Source organism: Xenopus laevis, chromosome 1L (assembly GCF_017654675.1).
Source record: "Xenopus laevis strain J_2021 chromosome 1L, Xenopus_laevis_v10.1, whole genome shotgun sequence".
Classification (NCBI taxonomy): domain Eukaryota; kingdom Metazoa; phylum Chordata; class Amphibia; order Anura; family Pipidae; genus Xenopus; species Xenopus laevis.
In genome coordinates, this window is record NC_054371.1 from 164,896,126 (window position 1) to 164,910,367 (window position 14,242).

Below are 14,242 nucleotides of genomic sequence, written 5' to 3' on the forward strand. Positions count from 1 at the left end.
TTACATTCTTGATGTGTTTGCAAAATGACAAGCCCTTGGATTTTGGTTTACATTTCCCAGCACCTTCATACTGAGAGTGCCGAGGGTGATCATAAGCAGCAGCAGGGTGGCAAACAATAGCTTATTCTCTGTATTCAATTAAAAAACCAATATACTTATTTCAGTACATTGAAATTTCCATTCCACCCAAGACCCCCCCATGGGGCAAAATAAAAAAAAAAACAATATAAAAATAATATATTTAAAAGGGGAAAGAATACATAAATAGATACTGTATACTCATACTTTCATTTCACACCACCACTCTGGGCAGGACTGCAGTCAAGGGAGTAGTCCATGGCCTGTGGAGGGGCCCAGAGATGGAAAGGTGCATTTCACGTGATGTGAAGGGGTGGGGCTTGTGGGGGAGTGACTGGAGTTTGGGTGATTGAGTAGAATTTCTTATAATATGGGCATGGGCATTATAATTTCTTATAATTGGGGCATGGGTAGATCAGGAGCCATGAATATTTGTGCAAGGGGCATTTTATTTTCATTGGGGCCTCATTTTACTTGTGTACATGGCCTGCAAAACAGTGGGCTAAGGTGACCAGTGAGCTAATAATTGGAGCCCCTTGGTGGATGGCCCTGCTTAGTAGTATGGGGCTCCATCATTACTGATGGCAGTACTGACTCTGATCACATATGTTGTTATTGACATACTTATTTGTTCCTTCTATCTCATTTTAATGACTCTTTCTGCTTATTAGACCAGAGGCAGCTACTTACTGTATGTGTACATTAAACAATAAAACACTGTATTAATACTGGAGGATTCCTGCAGTAGAAAAAACAAATGTTGTATGAGAAAGTGGAATGCTTGTTCAGATTTAAGAGGGATAGAGGGTGTATGAAACTACTTTCTCTGACTGACTGGTGGTTGTATTAAATGTTTATTTTCTGGGTTATTATATGTAATACAATAAATACATTGGAAAAAAAAACAGTTGCTGTGCTGCACAGAAGAAAAGCATTGGAAAAGCTGGTACACTGAAGTCCCAGCATATAATTAAATAAGGCAATACACAATGCCTCTCTTGTCTGTTTTATAATGGCATTTTCAACATACCTGTATAAAAAAATGTAACTTTATTTCATTTAAAGCCATGTGGTTTAAAGTAGTTAAAAAACAGGACATAGGATAGATAACAAACACACTTTGTGGTACTAGGTATCCTAATTCAGCAGGACCATTGTATGTTATATGGGGTGTATAGAATAGGCATCAGAAATGATACTGAACTGTGCCATAACGAGGTATTGAACTTTATTTGGTCATAACCTTTCATAGTGATCAGCGAGTTGTGGTTGGCTGTTGTCCCTCAAGGTGCAACTAGTCGGCTCCGGGCACCTGATTGACAGATGATACCAGAAATTGTGCACCAATGAGAGCCAACCATATAATTTTACATTAAGTAAAATTAAGGTTATAGTCTGTATACAGATTTATGTGATAATGGAAATATAATAAGATAGGAGAGCCATGCTATATCTGTGGTGTGCCTAATATAAACGTTTATTTTCTAGCTCAGTTGTAATAGGATCTATGCCTTAAAAGAATTGTTACATAGTCTTAAACCATTCTCAAGGTCTTTCTAAATCGCTCTCTCAGTGCAGTACTGTAATTTGACAAGGATTTTACACATTTTTTTCATTGGATAACTGAAAAAATGAAATAGACTGCACATTTTTAGAGACCTTTGGCTACCTCACTCCTTCAAATGCTCCCACCTTAATCTGGAGTAGTCAGTTATGTAGTTTTATTATGTTTGGAACATCATTTAATGTCCGAGTACATGATTTTTGATATGCTTTTCTGTCAACTGTACTTATTTTTGAAATATGATTGTGCTTAACAGTAACTCTTAGATAATTACTGTATTCCAGCTGGTAGAAAAACATCAGCAGGACAAGAAGAATGTGAAAGCTTTGTGGAACTGGTCCCTCACACTGCAGGGAAAGGTAGTATTCTGGGACAGTTTGTGGCAATAAGATCTGCATTTGAACTATAAGTGTTTATGTTTTAAAGTTAAACAAAGATGCACCCATGTGACCCTAGCCTTTGAATTGAGAAAAGACAATAAATAACTAAACTTTTTACAACCTTAATCCATATTTGCCCAGATATTGATTTCTCCCCAAAAATGTGGCCATATACCAAATTAGGAACAATAAAATTGTTACATTTAGTTTTCTTAAACTTTTAAAGTGATGTTATTAACATTTTGCTCTATAGCATTCATCCAACAAAAGAAAATATATATTCACTTAATCCATATTTTTTGAATTTGCCTAGAAACTGATTCCTCGCTAAAAAAGTATCCATATCCCAAACCAAATCTGAATTCTAAGACAATTTCCTCCTTTAAAGGAACAGTATATACCCATTTTCAGCATGAGCTCAATGAATAGGGCTTGTCCTAAACATACTTGTTTGCCTTTTGTTTTAATTAAGAAATATGAATGGCTTTGTTATCTCTGGTAATAAGACCAACAGCAGGAGCATTGGCTCTGCTGTTTTTAAAATAATTCTGTCACAATTTTTATGGTGTCGTTTTTATTTCTAAATTACACTGTTTACACTGCAAATAATTCACTCTGCGATATAAAATTTAATTCCTGAACCAGCAAGTGTATTTTTTTAAATTTATAATATTGGTGTGTAGGCAGCCATCTCAGGTAATTTTGCCTGGTCATATGCTTTCAGAAAGAGGCAGCACTTTAGGATGGAACTGCTTTCTGGCAGACTGTTGTTTCTCCTATTCAATGTAAATTAATGTGTCCAAGTAGGACCTGGATTTTACAATTGAGTGCTGAGCTGTTTGGTTACCTTCCTATTGTTCTGATGGGGGGGGCGGAAGGGAGGGGGTGATATCACTCCAACTTGCAGTAAAGAGTGACTGAAGGTTATCATAGCACAAGTCACACGAATGGGGGCAGCTGGGAAACTAACAATATGTCTACCCCATGTCCGATTTAAAAATTAAATATAAAAAAATCTGTTTGCTCTTTTGAGAAACTATTTCAGAGAAGAATTCTGCTGGAGCAGCACCATTAACTAATGCGCTTTTAAAAAAAACATGGTTTCCCATGGCAGTATCCCTTTAACCTGTGTTCTCAAATGAATAGAGACGGGGCACGGCTCTGATCCGCTTCTCTCAGCCTGAAAAAAAAATATTCGGCTTCAGAGCAGCGGAGCCAAATTTTACATACTGTATTTCTTAATTAAAGCAAAGAGTAGGTTTAGCACAAGCCCTATTCCTTGAGCCCTGCCCTTGGCCTAAACAAGAATATGAAGCCAGTTTTACTTTAGTACTTCCGGTTAGTCCCTGATCGCTAAGGCTAGGGCCAGACGATGCAATACTACTGCGTATTCTCTGCTGCCCTTAGTCCGCTGCAGGCGGATTTTGAAATCCACAGCTTCTGCCTGCACCCGAGCTGAAACAATACTTCCAGGTGCAGGCAGAGGAGGAGTGGATTCTCAGCCTACATAGACATGCAAGCCAATATCCGCAGTCATCTGGCCATAGCCATAGAGCTTCAAAGGAACTGATAAAAACTAATTACTAGTCCACTGAGAAGCCTCTGATCTTGAGCTGCTCAAAGGCTGCTGCTTAAACTGGCCATAGACGCAAAGATCCAATCGTTCCATTCCTCGAACGATCGGACTTCCCCATCTCCCGACCTGCCTCTAACCTTCAGTTTAAATAAAGTAGTAAAAGAACAGATCAGACGATGTTCTGCCCCTGACAGCAATCATACAAAAGTTTATGTCTGACAAAGCTGGTGACAGTCTCCCACTGAAAATCATCCGATCGGCAATACATGCAGAGATATTATCGGCAGCCGACAAATCTTATAACCTGTCCGATCGACCAAATAACCGATCTCCGTGTGGCGAAAACTATCGGGACTCTCCACACACGGTCCGAAAATAGTATGAATCAAGGATTTATATGATCGGATCTTTGCATCTATGGCCAGCTTTAGCGTAAAGGAGATGTTTGTTGAAAGGTAGATGGGGGGGCTTTAAACTTGGAGTGGGTCGGAGGGGGCGGGATTAAGGACAGTGAAAATCAGCCATCTTTTAAATTAGTAGTTTATAATGGCAGATATAGAAAATATAGTATTTTTTTTAGTTAAAACAAGTCAGAATGTAATTGACAGTCCTATTGTATTGTAAGTTCTAATTGTTTGCAAAGGTGTGTTTAGGTTTTGCCACTAGCTGTGGCAAAGTTATCACTAAGCCACCTTTGCCATAACTTTATGGGAGTTTTTGGGAATTCCTTTGACAATACATCCCCTTTCAAATAAGTATAATTTACTTGTCTTTAGTCCTGAATTGTATAGTGGGAAGGTCGCATGCTATCCACTGCAGTGCAGTAGTGGCCTTGGCAAAGGAAAATGCCAACTGATGAAGATTTGCAAGCATTACCTAAGGCTCTGGCAAGTTTTAAACATAGACATTGTTTTAGGTGTTTGATGGCTGGCTATCTTATGTGTGTGAACGTCAGCGAAAAAAGGCTCGCATTTTGACAGCAGTAGAACTGTATCGTGCAGATCTGCTTCAGACTGGAGTGACCAGAATCCTAAGTTATGCATCTGGCATGAAACATTTCAGATCTCAGCTGAGCACTCATCACCAAGTAAAGGTAAGTTAAACGTTTAAGCCATTTATTTGGCCATTGTCTATCACCAATGTTTGTAAACTATATGCAATTCTAGGTTCTGATTTAAGGAGACACTTACATAGATGCCCAATATCTCATATGAGCCAGTATCCATTGAAGTAAAATTAAAATCACATGAGGGTGCCAATAAAGGTACCCCCAGTGATTCTAAACACTAAGCTGCTACCATTCCCGCACTGACCCAGGGTACTTTTTTCTGAGCACTATACAGTGTTCTGTGGTTTTCCCTGCACCCATTAAAGCTTGATACCTGCCCAGTAAAGAAATTTGTGGAGACTGTCTCTATACTGTGCATGCACTCACCCAGAGCAGTAAGGAAAAGTGGAAGAAGATGGTGGCATGGCATTCAGAAGAAAGTACCCTATACCGTTGCATTTTATGAAGATGAGGAGTGCCAACCCAGGATAGGGATTAGAATAATTGAGGAAAAGCCTTAAGAAATTGGCACCCTCCTCAGGTGATTTTACCTGTACTTTCCCATTAAAAACATATCTAAATCTATTCTGATCTCTTTCAGACCCCTCTGACTTACCTTTTATTGTATTATATTTATTTATTATATACTTTGGCTGGATTGTGGCATTACTTCCTCCCTGCTTACTGCAGTGTGTGTGTGTTTTGTGGGTAGAGGTGCCAAGAGGAGACACTATTAACATTGCACAGCTATATTGAGCTATATTATCGATAGTTTTTATGTGATCTGATTAAATCGAGTTATTTAAATTAATGAATTAGCTAAAATGGGAGTTTGGTTATGTTTTGTTTGTTTTTTTAAATAAAATATGAGATAAATTTTGATTTTATTAAATAACCCCCTTAAAGGACAAGGAAAGGCAAAAAAATAAAATCCCATTTTTACTTTCTTTAATGAAAAAGAAACCTATCTCCAATATACTTTAATTAAAAAATGTGTACCATTTTTATTAGAAACCTGACTGTATGCAGTGAAATTCTCCCTTCATTTACTGCTGTGGATAGGAATTGTCAGATGGTCCCTAACTGCTGAGCAGGAAAACAATCATACTTATGAACAGCAGGGGGAGCCCCCGCCTTACTTCCCAGCCATGCAGAACTCAAGCAGCTTTGTTTATGACGATCCCTAAGCAACCCAGACCACACTGAGCATGTGCAGGGTCAGGGTCAGGCAAAGATGTTTAACAAAGTTACAAGATGACAGCCCCCTGTGTCCAACTTTGAAAGCATAAATCATTTGTTTGATTAGGCTTTGTGGTGCAGTAAGTTCATGCTTATGTTTAGTATACAAAATACAACATTTCTAGCCTTATTCTATTTTAGACTTTCCTTGTCCTTTAATGTACATTAATATTTTGAAGAATATTTTTTTAGCATCAATATCCCTTTAATAGTAACAGGTGGAGGTCTCATCAAGGAGGTGCCAGGAAATGCCTGTTGTTATAGTGAGAGAGAGATTTGACAGAAAGTGGCAGGCTTAGTCAGTTTTTTGATTGCCTCCTCATGTTCTTTTATATATTTCAAATTTTTCAATTAAATCTGTTTCAGGAGGTGCAGATGCAAAATGCCGCAGCTCGTCGCTGTGCTATTATCTGGAAAGAGAAGGTCTTCAGAAGGCTCCGTCAAAAAACTTCTCAGAAGAGAGTAACCTTTAATACTTTTGACATTAATTTGTTATCTGAAGAAGAAGAGACTTATGGAACAAAGACCTCTGCGGATATAATGTACACCGCACCCCTGACTAGTGGGGAGCCGACACTAAGTGTAATGTAAGTATATGGACCTCTGCATTAGCTCCTCAGCATTTAATGGCATGCAATCACTCCCATTTCCCTTTTGATTATGTTTCATTTTTATGCTCTTCAAATGATGTGTAGTTATGTTACTAAATGTATTTAATTTTTAATCAGCGGGGGGTCAATGTTAGGCACCACCCAGTGATTCTAATCTCAAATTTCAGACCTGGGGTACTATTGTACATCAATCTTACCTCCAGACCTGTGATTGTCACTGCTGTTGAGGGAAGTTCGTGTGCACAGTAGAGCAAAATTGGGACTTGGAAAAGCCATTGTTTTTGCTTTATTGTGCATTTTCACAAACCAGAATAGCAGAGTGGATTGTAGAGACTGAAAGAAAATGGAGGCACAGCACTTCAACAATACAATAGTACCCCAGGCTGGTATATTTTTCAGTGAAAATGAGTTTGCATTGCTAAATACCTGTACATGCTTTTAGGTAATAAAAACTTTATACACAGTACCACTGTAACAGGTGTAATAGACCTACTTTCTAACGGCTCTAAGAATAATCCTGTTTTATTTTTTTTTAAATAATCTTCATAGCTCTGATGTATAGATAACAGAACATAAGGCTGATATTTGAATACATCAAATGTTTCACAGCATAAAATGACTTTTTGTTCAGCAGCAAGCTGAGGGCAGAAAGGACAAAACCCCGTAGCCCTGAATTCCTGCTGCAATCTCTGGAGAGAGAGGGACTACTGCATGCTGTGAGGTAGGCAAAATCATTTTCCTTTTGCAGACCACCCTACAGTGTCTCTGCTGGGAGAGATCATAAGTATATAAATAAAAATAATTCTTTGCTCCTCTCCAGTAAGTTTTTTGGTATGGTTTGGATCAACCGGCCTTGCCAGAACAGAAATCACATTCCACAGTCATCTGTATTGTTTTTTTTTATTACAGCAGCTGTGACACTGCAAAATATTCTGAAGCAGAATCCTTGGCTACAAAAATGCCTCTACAGAATGAAGTCAAGGCAACTAATCCTTTCCAACTACCTCATGCTCTGCCTCTGCAACACTCATGCACTTTAGCTTCTTCTGTAACAAAGGAGTCTGCTGCTGAAATTCTGCCTCCTCCCATCCGAGGTTCTGTGGCATCATCAGCACCTTTTCAGTTAATCCCAAACAAGGCTTCATCTTGTCCAGCACTAATGCCTCCATCTTCTTTTGTGCCTCTGGTTCAGAGCAAGGTAGACACAGTAAGTATATACTTACTACAGTATATAGTAGTTTACTGATAATAAAATAGTTTACATCATATTAAAATGGAACTCCATCTTCCAAACCCAAATTTGATAAAGAGGCCCAGATAACACAGAAACCCCTAATATACCTATCACAGTTACCTGTTTCTTCAAAAAGTATGAAAAATGCCATTTTCTATGCTGAAATCCAGCTGTTTAACAGTTCTTCTTTTTCTGTATCATTTGAAATCCTGGCAGGGAAGGAGGGACTAAACACTGATGTTACAAATTGTAACAACTTCTCCACAGCTTACAGACAGCATGCAGGAACTACATAACCCACAATGCATTGCGCTGTGATGTTCCTTTCCTTATTGAAATCACATGTGCAGGGAATTGTGGGGTTTGGAGGATGCAGGCTGATACAAGTAACAGTAGTCAGCCAGCTCAGCAAAGTAGTCAGACAGATCAGCAGGAGAGCAGGGGGCTTGGCTTAGGGAACTGTCAGAAACCATTAAAAATCATGAAAAGTCTGTATATTTTTTAATTGATGTATAGAACAAAGTTGCTTGAAATTATGTTTATTTTTCAAAAAGCTTTTGTTATGTTTGTGTTGAGTTCCCCTTTAAGCATAGGATCCTTTGATTTAGTCAATGTCATTTGTTCTCTCCTTAAGTTTCATCTATATGACACATTAGCTCCCCTCTTCTTTAGTCATCATGCCAAATGTTTTTATGATGCCATTTCCATTTCTCACAAACAAACTTCTCACTGTTTACTGCAGGCTAAAGTTGCTCTTACGCACCTTACAGAACAACCTCAGACAAAGAACCTCTCAAGCACAGCATTTTCGGATTATTCAAGCCAGCTTCTGTCACCAACTGATTTTGTACAAGGTATTGATTCCCAGGCCCAAAGTGGTACCACTGCAAGTGAGTAGTTATAGTATTTAATGGCTCCAGGATGCTGAGTTATTTAGCTTTTTATTCAGCAGCTCTCCAGTTTGTGATTTCAGCAATACAGTTGCTAAAGTCCAAATTACCTTAGCAACCATGCACTGATTTGAATAAGAGGCTGGAATATGAATAGGAGAGGCCTTTATAGAAAGATGAATAATAAAAAGTATCAATAACAATACATTTGTAAGCCTTACTGAGCGTTTGTTTTTAGATGGCCCCCTACCCATTTGAAAGCTGTAAATAGTCCGAAGAAGAAGGCAAATAATTAAAACATTATAGAATATTTTTTATATATCTATCGGGGGGGCAATAGACTCCTACAAGTCCAGAAAAGAGAGAAATTTTGGATACATACATTGCAAACATTGTCCCCTAAAGGTCTTCACAGAGAATATGACCTGTATGCTTTCATGTGACTGAAAGGAATTTTTTGTAACACATTTTATTGGGTTGTTGGGACTAATTGAATATGACATCCTGCACATTCCTCATAACTATTTGCTCTATGTATCATATTGTTAATTTTGACCAATATGTTTCTTTAATTATTGCATGATACTATTACCACTGTCTAATGGATACTGATGCAATATATAGTTTAAATGTATGATTATTGGTCTATATGTATTACACGATGAACCACATCCCACTTTATGGGTGTGGTTTGTACTTATGGCTTTAAAAGGATGTGATGTCATTGAATCTTTATTGCTTGATAAAGAAGCAGGAGCTTCGAAACGTTGTGCTTATTACTTGCTTGATAAAAGTTTTTTCTTGATCAACAAGCAAGTTGTCTGGACTTTTTTGATTGATATATAATTTGTCCTTTGGACTAGGTCACAGACCAGGGTTAATCTCCACTCCATTTTGTTGGATTATATATATATATATATATATATATATATATATACTGGCCAGATATGGGATGACTTTAACGTAGTTGGCCAGCTTAAATATATTGCAATATATGGACAAACAATCCCTGTGTTGTTTAAAGGGTAAGGCATTTTTCAGTAGCAGTATGCACAAAATGTCTCTGTCTTAAATATATTGATAATGGGTTGAGTGCAGAGGACCTCTTGTAGTTGACTATATGTATTTTGTGGTCACACCCTCATTGCACCCCCGCCTAATGGTTTTAAAAAATAGTGGTGAGCACAACTTTCCCTTGTTTGTATATATATATAATTAAGGAAGACCAATTGAAAAGTTTCTTAATATTAGCCATTATATAAGATCTAAAAACTAACTTTTAAGTGAACAACCCTGTTTTAATAGTATGGGGCCTTGTAATTATGCTCAGATTCTGCACTGAGATCCTGCTATTTCAGTGGAAAAATTCAAAAGGACTTTGTGTGATTCAATAGTAAAACAAGAGTACTTTCAGGATGTTCACTCAGGATATTATATGATAAAATGTGTGGGGTTTTTTTTTCAGCGCAAAAGGAAAAAAGTCCAGAGAAACCAAAAGAGAGCAAACAGATTGATGCCCTTAAAAATGAACTTCTCGGGATTCAAAGAATTATGCAGCAATACCAAGAGCAGAAAGAGGAACTGAAGTAAGTGTTAAATCTAGGATTTTTTATTAAAAAAGTAATGCCTTAACCAGAAGCAGATGAGTAACCCGGCACGCTGTAAGTCAGGTTTTGTAGTGAAGTTTTGTCTGTTTTCAGGGATTGGCGCAGACACGCAGGAGTTCTACGGCGGTGGCTCAAATCCAGTGATCATGAGCTCGACCCTGATGAACAATCACTGAAGAACGAGGTGGAGACTGAACTCCAGCAGGTAAAGCTATCTCATGTCCCTCTAATGACTTTCAGTGCAGTTTCAGTGCAGCCTTCTGCTTGCATTTGCAAGCAGAAGGAGCAAGGGCAGATTACACATAGTAAACACATATGAGTGTCTGCAGACAAGTTAGGAGGTCAGCCCAGTTGTTTGTCCATGGGCAAATAAATTCAATGGAAAAAGCCTGGTCCAGGCCTAGGTTAATCCTAGTATGATTGAAACTTGCAATCTTGAATTTATAGTCTACCTAAAAACGAGCTCCATAAGTTTCATAAAATCTGGGACCAATGGCTTGATAAGTATCCCCCCCAAACTCTAATAATGATTCATAACATGCATGTACTGCGTTGCCCTCTGTTATATGCTCTGTGATGGGTGGCAATAAGCACACAACACTTTTTTTATAGCTTTTTTATAGCTTTTATTTTGTTATATAGGTTAATTTTGTTAAAAACGTAGCAGTAGAGGAGATAGTCAAGTAGGTAGAAGAGGAGAGGGGTCTCAAGGGCCAAAAAGGATGGGGTCAAACGAGTTGTACAAACGAGTTGCATACAGATATACAGACACCACTTTGTTTCTGGGCCATCACCTATTTGCCCCAGACTGCATCAAACTTCTTGGGACATCCTCTGGCTTTGTAGGTTAGGGAGTCATTGATTAGCTGTGGCCAGAGACTAAGGGAAGGGGCAGCCATTGATTTCCACTGTAGTAATATCGCTTTTTTAGCATAGTACAGTAGATGTAGATAAAATCTTGTAAGTACCTAGTGTGAAGTCTGCCACTATGCCAAGGAGGCAGGTGAGAGGGGAGCGGGTGTCAGTCAGATCAAGCTCTGCCACCATATACTGTGTCTCAGCAGCCCAAAACTGTTGAATTTCTGGACATCCCCAGAATACATGAAGATATGTTACTGTTGAGGTTCTGCATTTTGGACAGATGTCAGAGAGTAGTATACTCTGTAGTGATGCACCAAATCCACTATATTGGATTCGGCCGAATACCGAACCAAATCATAATTTGCATATGCAAATTAGGGGTGGGAAAGGGAAAACATTTTTTATTTCCTTGTTTTGTGACAAAAAGTCACGCGATTTCCGGCTCCGCCCCTGATTTGCATATGCAAATTAGGATTCGGTTCGGCAGAACAGAAGGATTCGTCCGAATCCTGCTGAAAAAGGCCGTATCCTGGATTTGGTGCATCCCTAGTACTCTGTTTAGAAATTTGAGTTGTATAAACCTGTCTCTCGTTGAAATTGTTAGCTCAGGCACTTGTTGTAAGGCATCCTTCCACATTTCATCATCCAATTCAGGGGATGTCCCTTGTCCACATTTGTTTAACCTTTTCCAATGGGTTGGGGGCAAGTCTGCAATAAGATTGTATAGCACCATGAAAGTGGCTTTCGCAACCCTGCCTGAAGCAAAGCTTTTTCCAGGGTTATCGGTCTAGTGGGGCATTGTGATAGGAATGCATGCTTCAGCTGGAGGTAACAGAATATCATACTGGTGGGGAGATTGAATTCCTGTCGTAAGGTTGGGAACTGTTTAAGTTCTCCTCCCTCCACAATGTCTTTTAAGACCTTGATACCATGAACAGCCCAACCGCTAACTTCAGAAATACGTTGAAATTGGGGTTGATTGTTACTGCCCCATAGGGGGTTCCAGTAGGGGATTGCCCAATGCCATATCCAATGACTTTTGGAAGGCGCAAATCACCGTTGGCATAGGTAGTGTGGTGATATGGTATTGGGATGGACCTCTGTACATTAGTCTGGCCAGGGCTTCAAAGGAGTCCACTTCTGCTGCCTCCAAGATTACAGCTTGTTTGTCCAGTTTCAGGCATGGCTAACCCTCCTCCTGTTGCTGGGGCACATAACATTTTGAATGTTATGCGTGGGTGTCCCACCGCCCATAGAAAGTTCCTTAATAGATTGTCTACCTGTTTGAACCAACATACCTGCGGAGTTATGGGAGAATTTTGGAAAGCATACAGAAATTTTGGTAGATCATTTTAAAGATGTTCCCCCTACCAGGCAGCGAGAGTGGGAGGGCTTGCCAGGTATAATGGAAGGATCTTACTATAGGATCTAAGTTAAGGGTAACATATTGCTGCAGGTCCTTATGTATCTCAATCCTCAGATATTTAAAAGTATCTAGTACTTGCAGGTTACCTACTCTCTGGGGGCAGTTCTCTGGGAAAGGGTCTATGGGGAATATGACTGATTCATTTTCATTAACCGAGTCCTGAGAACTCTCAAATGTAGTTACTGTTCGCAGGAATGCTGTCGGTGCACAATTTGGGTTTGCCGAGTGTATTAACATGTTGTCTGCATAGAGTGACAACTTTTAAGTGACTGCTCCCAATATTGGTCTCTCTACCTGCTGGTTTGCCCTAATTTGCTAATGGCTTAATAGCCAAGGCAAGAGGGGGCAGAAGAGGGGGCAGCCTTGGCGTATCCCCAAGCACACACCACTTTACTGCTGATTGTAAAATTTTGAACTGTGATATTGTTGTGAAATGTACCCACAAACCTTCTATGACTGTTCAGTACTGTTTTCTATCACCAAAGCTATGTATATCACATGTGAATACTATAATGCAAAGCCTGGTCAATAAAAAAAAAAAAAAAGGCTAAAAGATACAGAGGTAGATTTTTGAAAAATAACATTTGTGCCGCAGAGGTACCTTATGTATAGCAACAAGAAATACATCTGGTACTTTTGTTTCTAGGCTTTATTGAAGTAAAGCTGCTAGTTTGCCGTTTCCCATTGTTAACTAAAAAAAGTATTCTGTTCAATTTGTTAAGCTAGCCTTATTTTCCCAACTTTATTTACACTCAGCTCTGATTGGCTAACCTGCTCAACCAAGTAATCACTAGTAACAAGTCTGGCAGGATCTCCGTGCTTCCATTCCAAGTGGGGAAATGCCTGACAATCTCTGTCCTCCTCATCAGCTGCTAAACAAGCCAAGCAACTTACTTTGACCTGTTTATTTTTATTAGCTCTGGGGTTTCCGTGTGAGTGTAAATATAAGCAATAGAAGTAGAGATTCTCTGATCTTACCAGTAGAATATTTTGTGTATGGGATTCAAGTTCTACTTTTAAGACTGAGTGCTATATTTGGCAGAAAGGAATTGATCGTATTTCTAGGAAGTGCATATGGAAAAAAAAAAGTGACTGGCTTTTTTAAAATGCAATGAGGAGAAAAGAGCAAGTTCATTTGATAACAAATGAAATGTAATACAGGTATGGGACCTGTTATCCAGAATGCTCAGGACCTCAGGGTTTCAAGATCAGGGGTCTTTCCCTAATTTCATCTCATTGCAAGATACTGTTTTGTTACTACAGAGAAAAAGAAAATGATTTAAAAAAAATTGAATTATTTAATTAAAATGGAGCCTTCCCACAATTCAGAGCTTTCTGGATAACGGATCCCTTACCTGTACCATAAGCAGTTATTCTAGAGAACACAACTATTGCTGACCAGAGATGAGCATTAAAGGACCAGTAATGTAAATTTTTCCCAAAAAATTGTATAGAACAAAAAAAAAAAACAAAACACCAAGACATATGTGAATTTAAAATCGCAAAGTCTTTATCAAAAAATAACTTACCCAAACTCTGCTTGCGCTCCTCTTCAGAAAAGGCCACAGGGTGATGATCCATCGTGCGGTGCTCGATTTCTCCTCCCTGCCTTCTATAGGAGATATCCAGGCAGGAGGAATGGAGCGCCGCACTATGGATCATCGCCCTGTTGCCTTTTCTGAAGCTGAGTTTCGGCAAGTTATTTTTTAAAAGACTGAGATTTTAAAG

At 38.9% G+C, this 14,242-nt stretch overlaps 1 protein-coding gene across 3 annotated transcripts in view; it reads left to right on the forward strand.

Annotated features, from left to right (window-relative positions):
- sfi1.L (SFI1 centrin binding protein L homeolog) overlaps positions 1 to 14,242 on the forward strand; it is a 38,189-nt gene that overhangs the window by 23,587 nt on the left and 360 nt on the right. For all 3 annotated transcript variants that reach the window (XM_041566548.1, XM_018261650.2, XM_018261633.2), the window contains exons 24-31: positions 1,927 to 2,001; positions 4,515 to 4,691; positions 6,252 to 6,472; positions 7,128 to 7,217; positions 7,406 to 7,703; positions 8,473 to 8,620; positions 10,086 to 10,206; positions 10,321 to 10,432. In XM_041566548.1, coding sequence (XP_041422482.1) covers positions 1,927 to 2,001; positions 4,515 to 4,691; positions 6,252 to 6,472; positions 7,128 to 7,217; positions 7,406 to 7,703; positions 8,473 to 8,620; positions 10,086 to 10,206; positions 10,321 to 10,432 — 1,242 coding nt within the window. The remainder of the gene's footprint in view (positions 1 to 1,926; positions 2,002 to 4,514; positions 4,692 to 6,251; positions 6,473 to 7,127; positions 7,218 to 7,405; positions 7,704 to 8,472; positions 8,621 to 10,085; positions 10,207 to 10,320; positions 10,433 to 14,242) is intronic.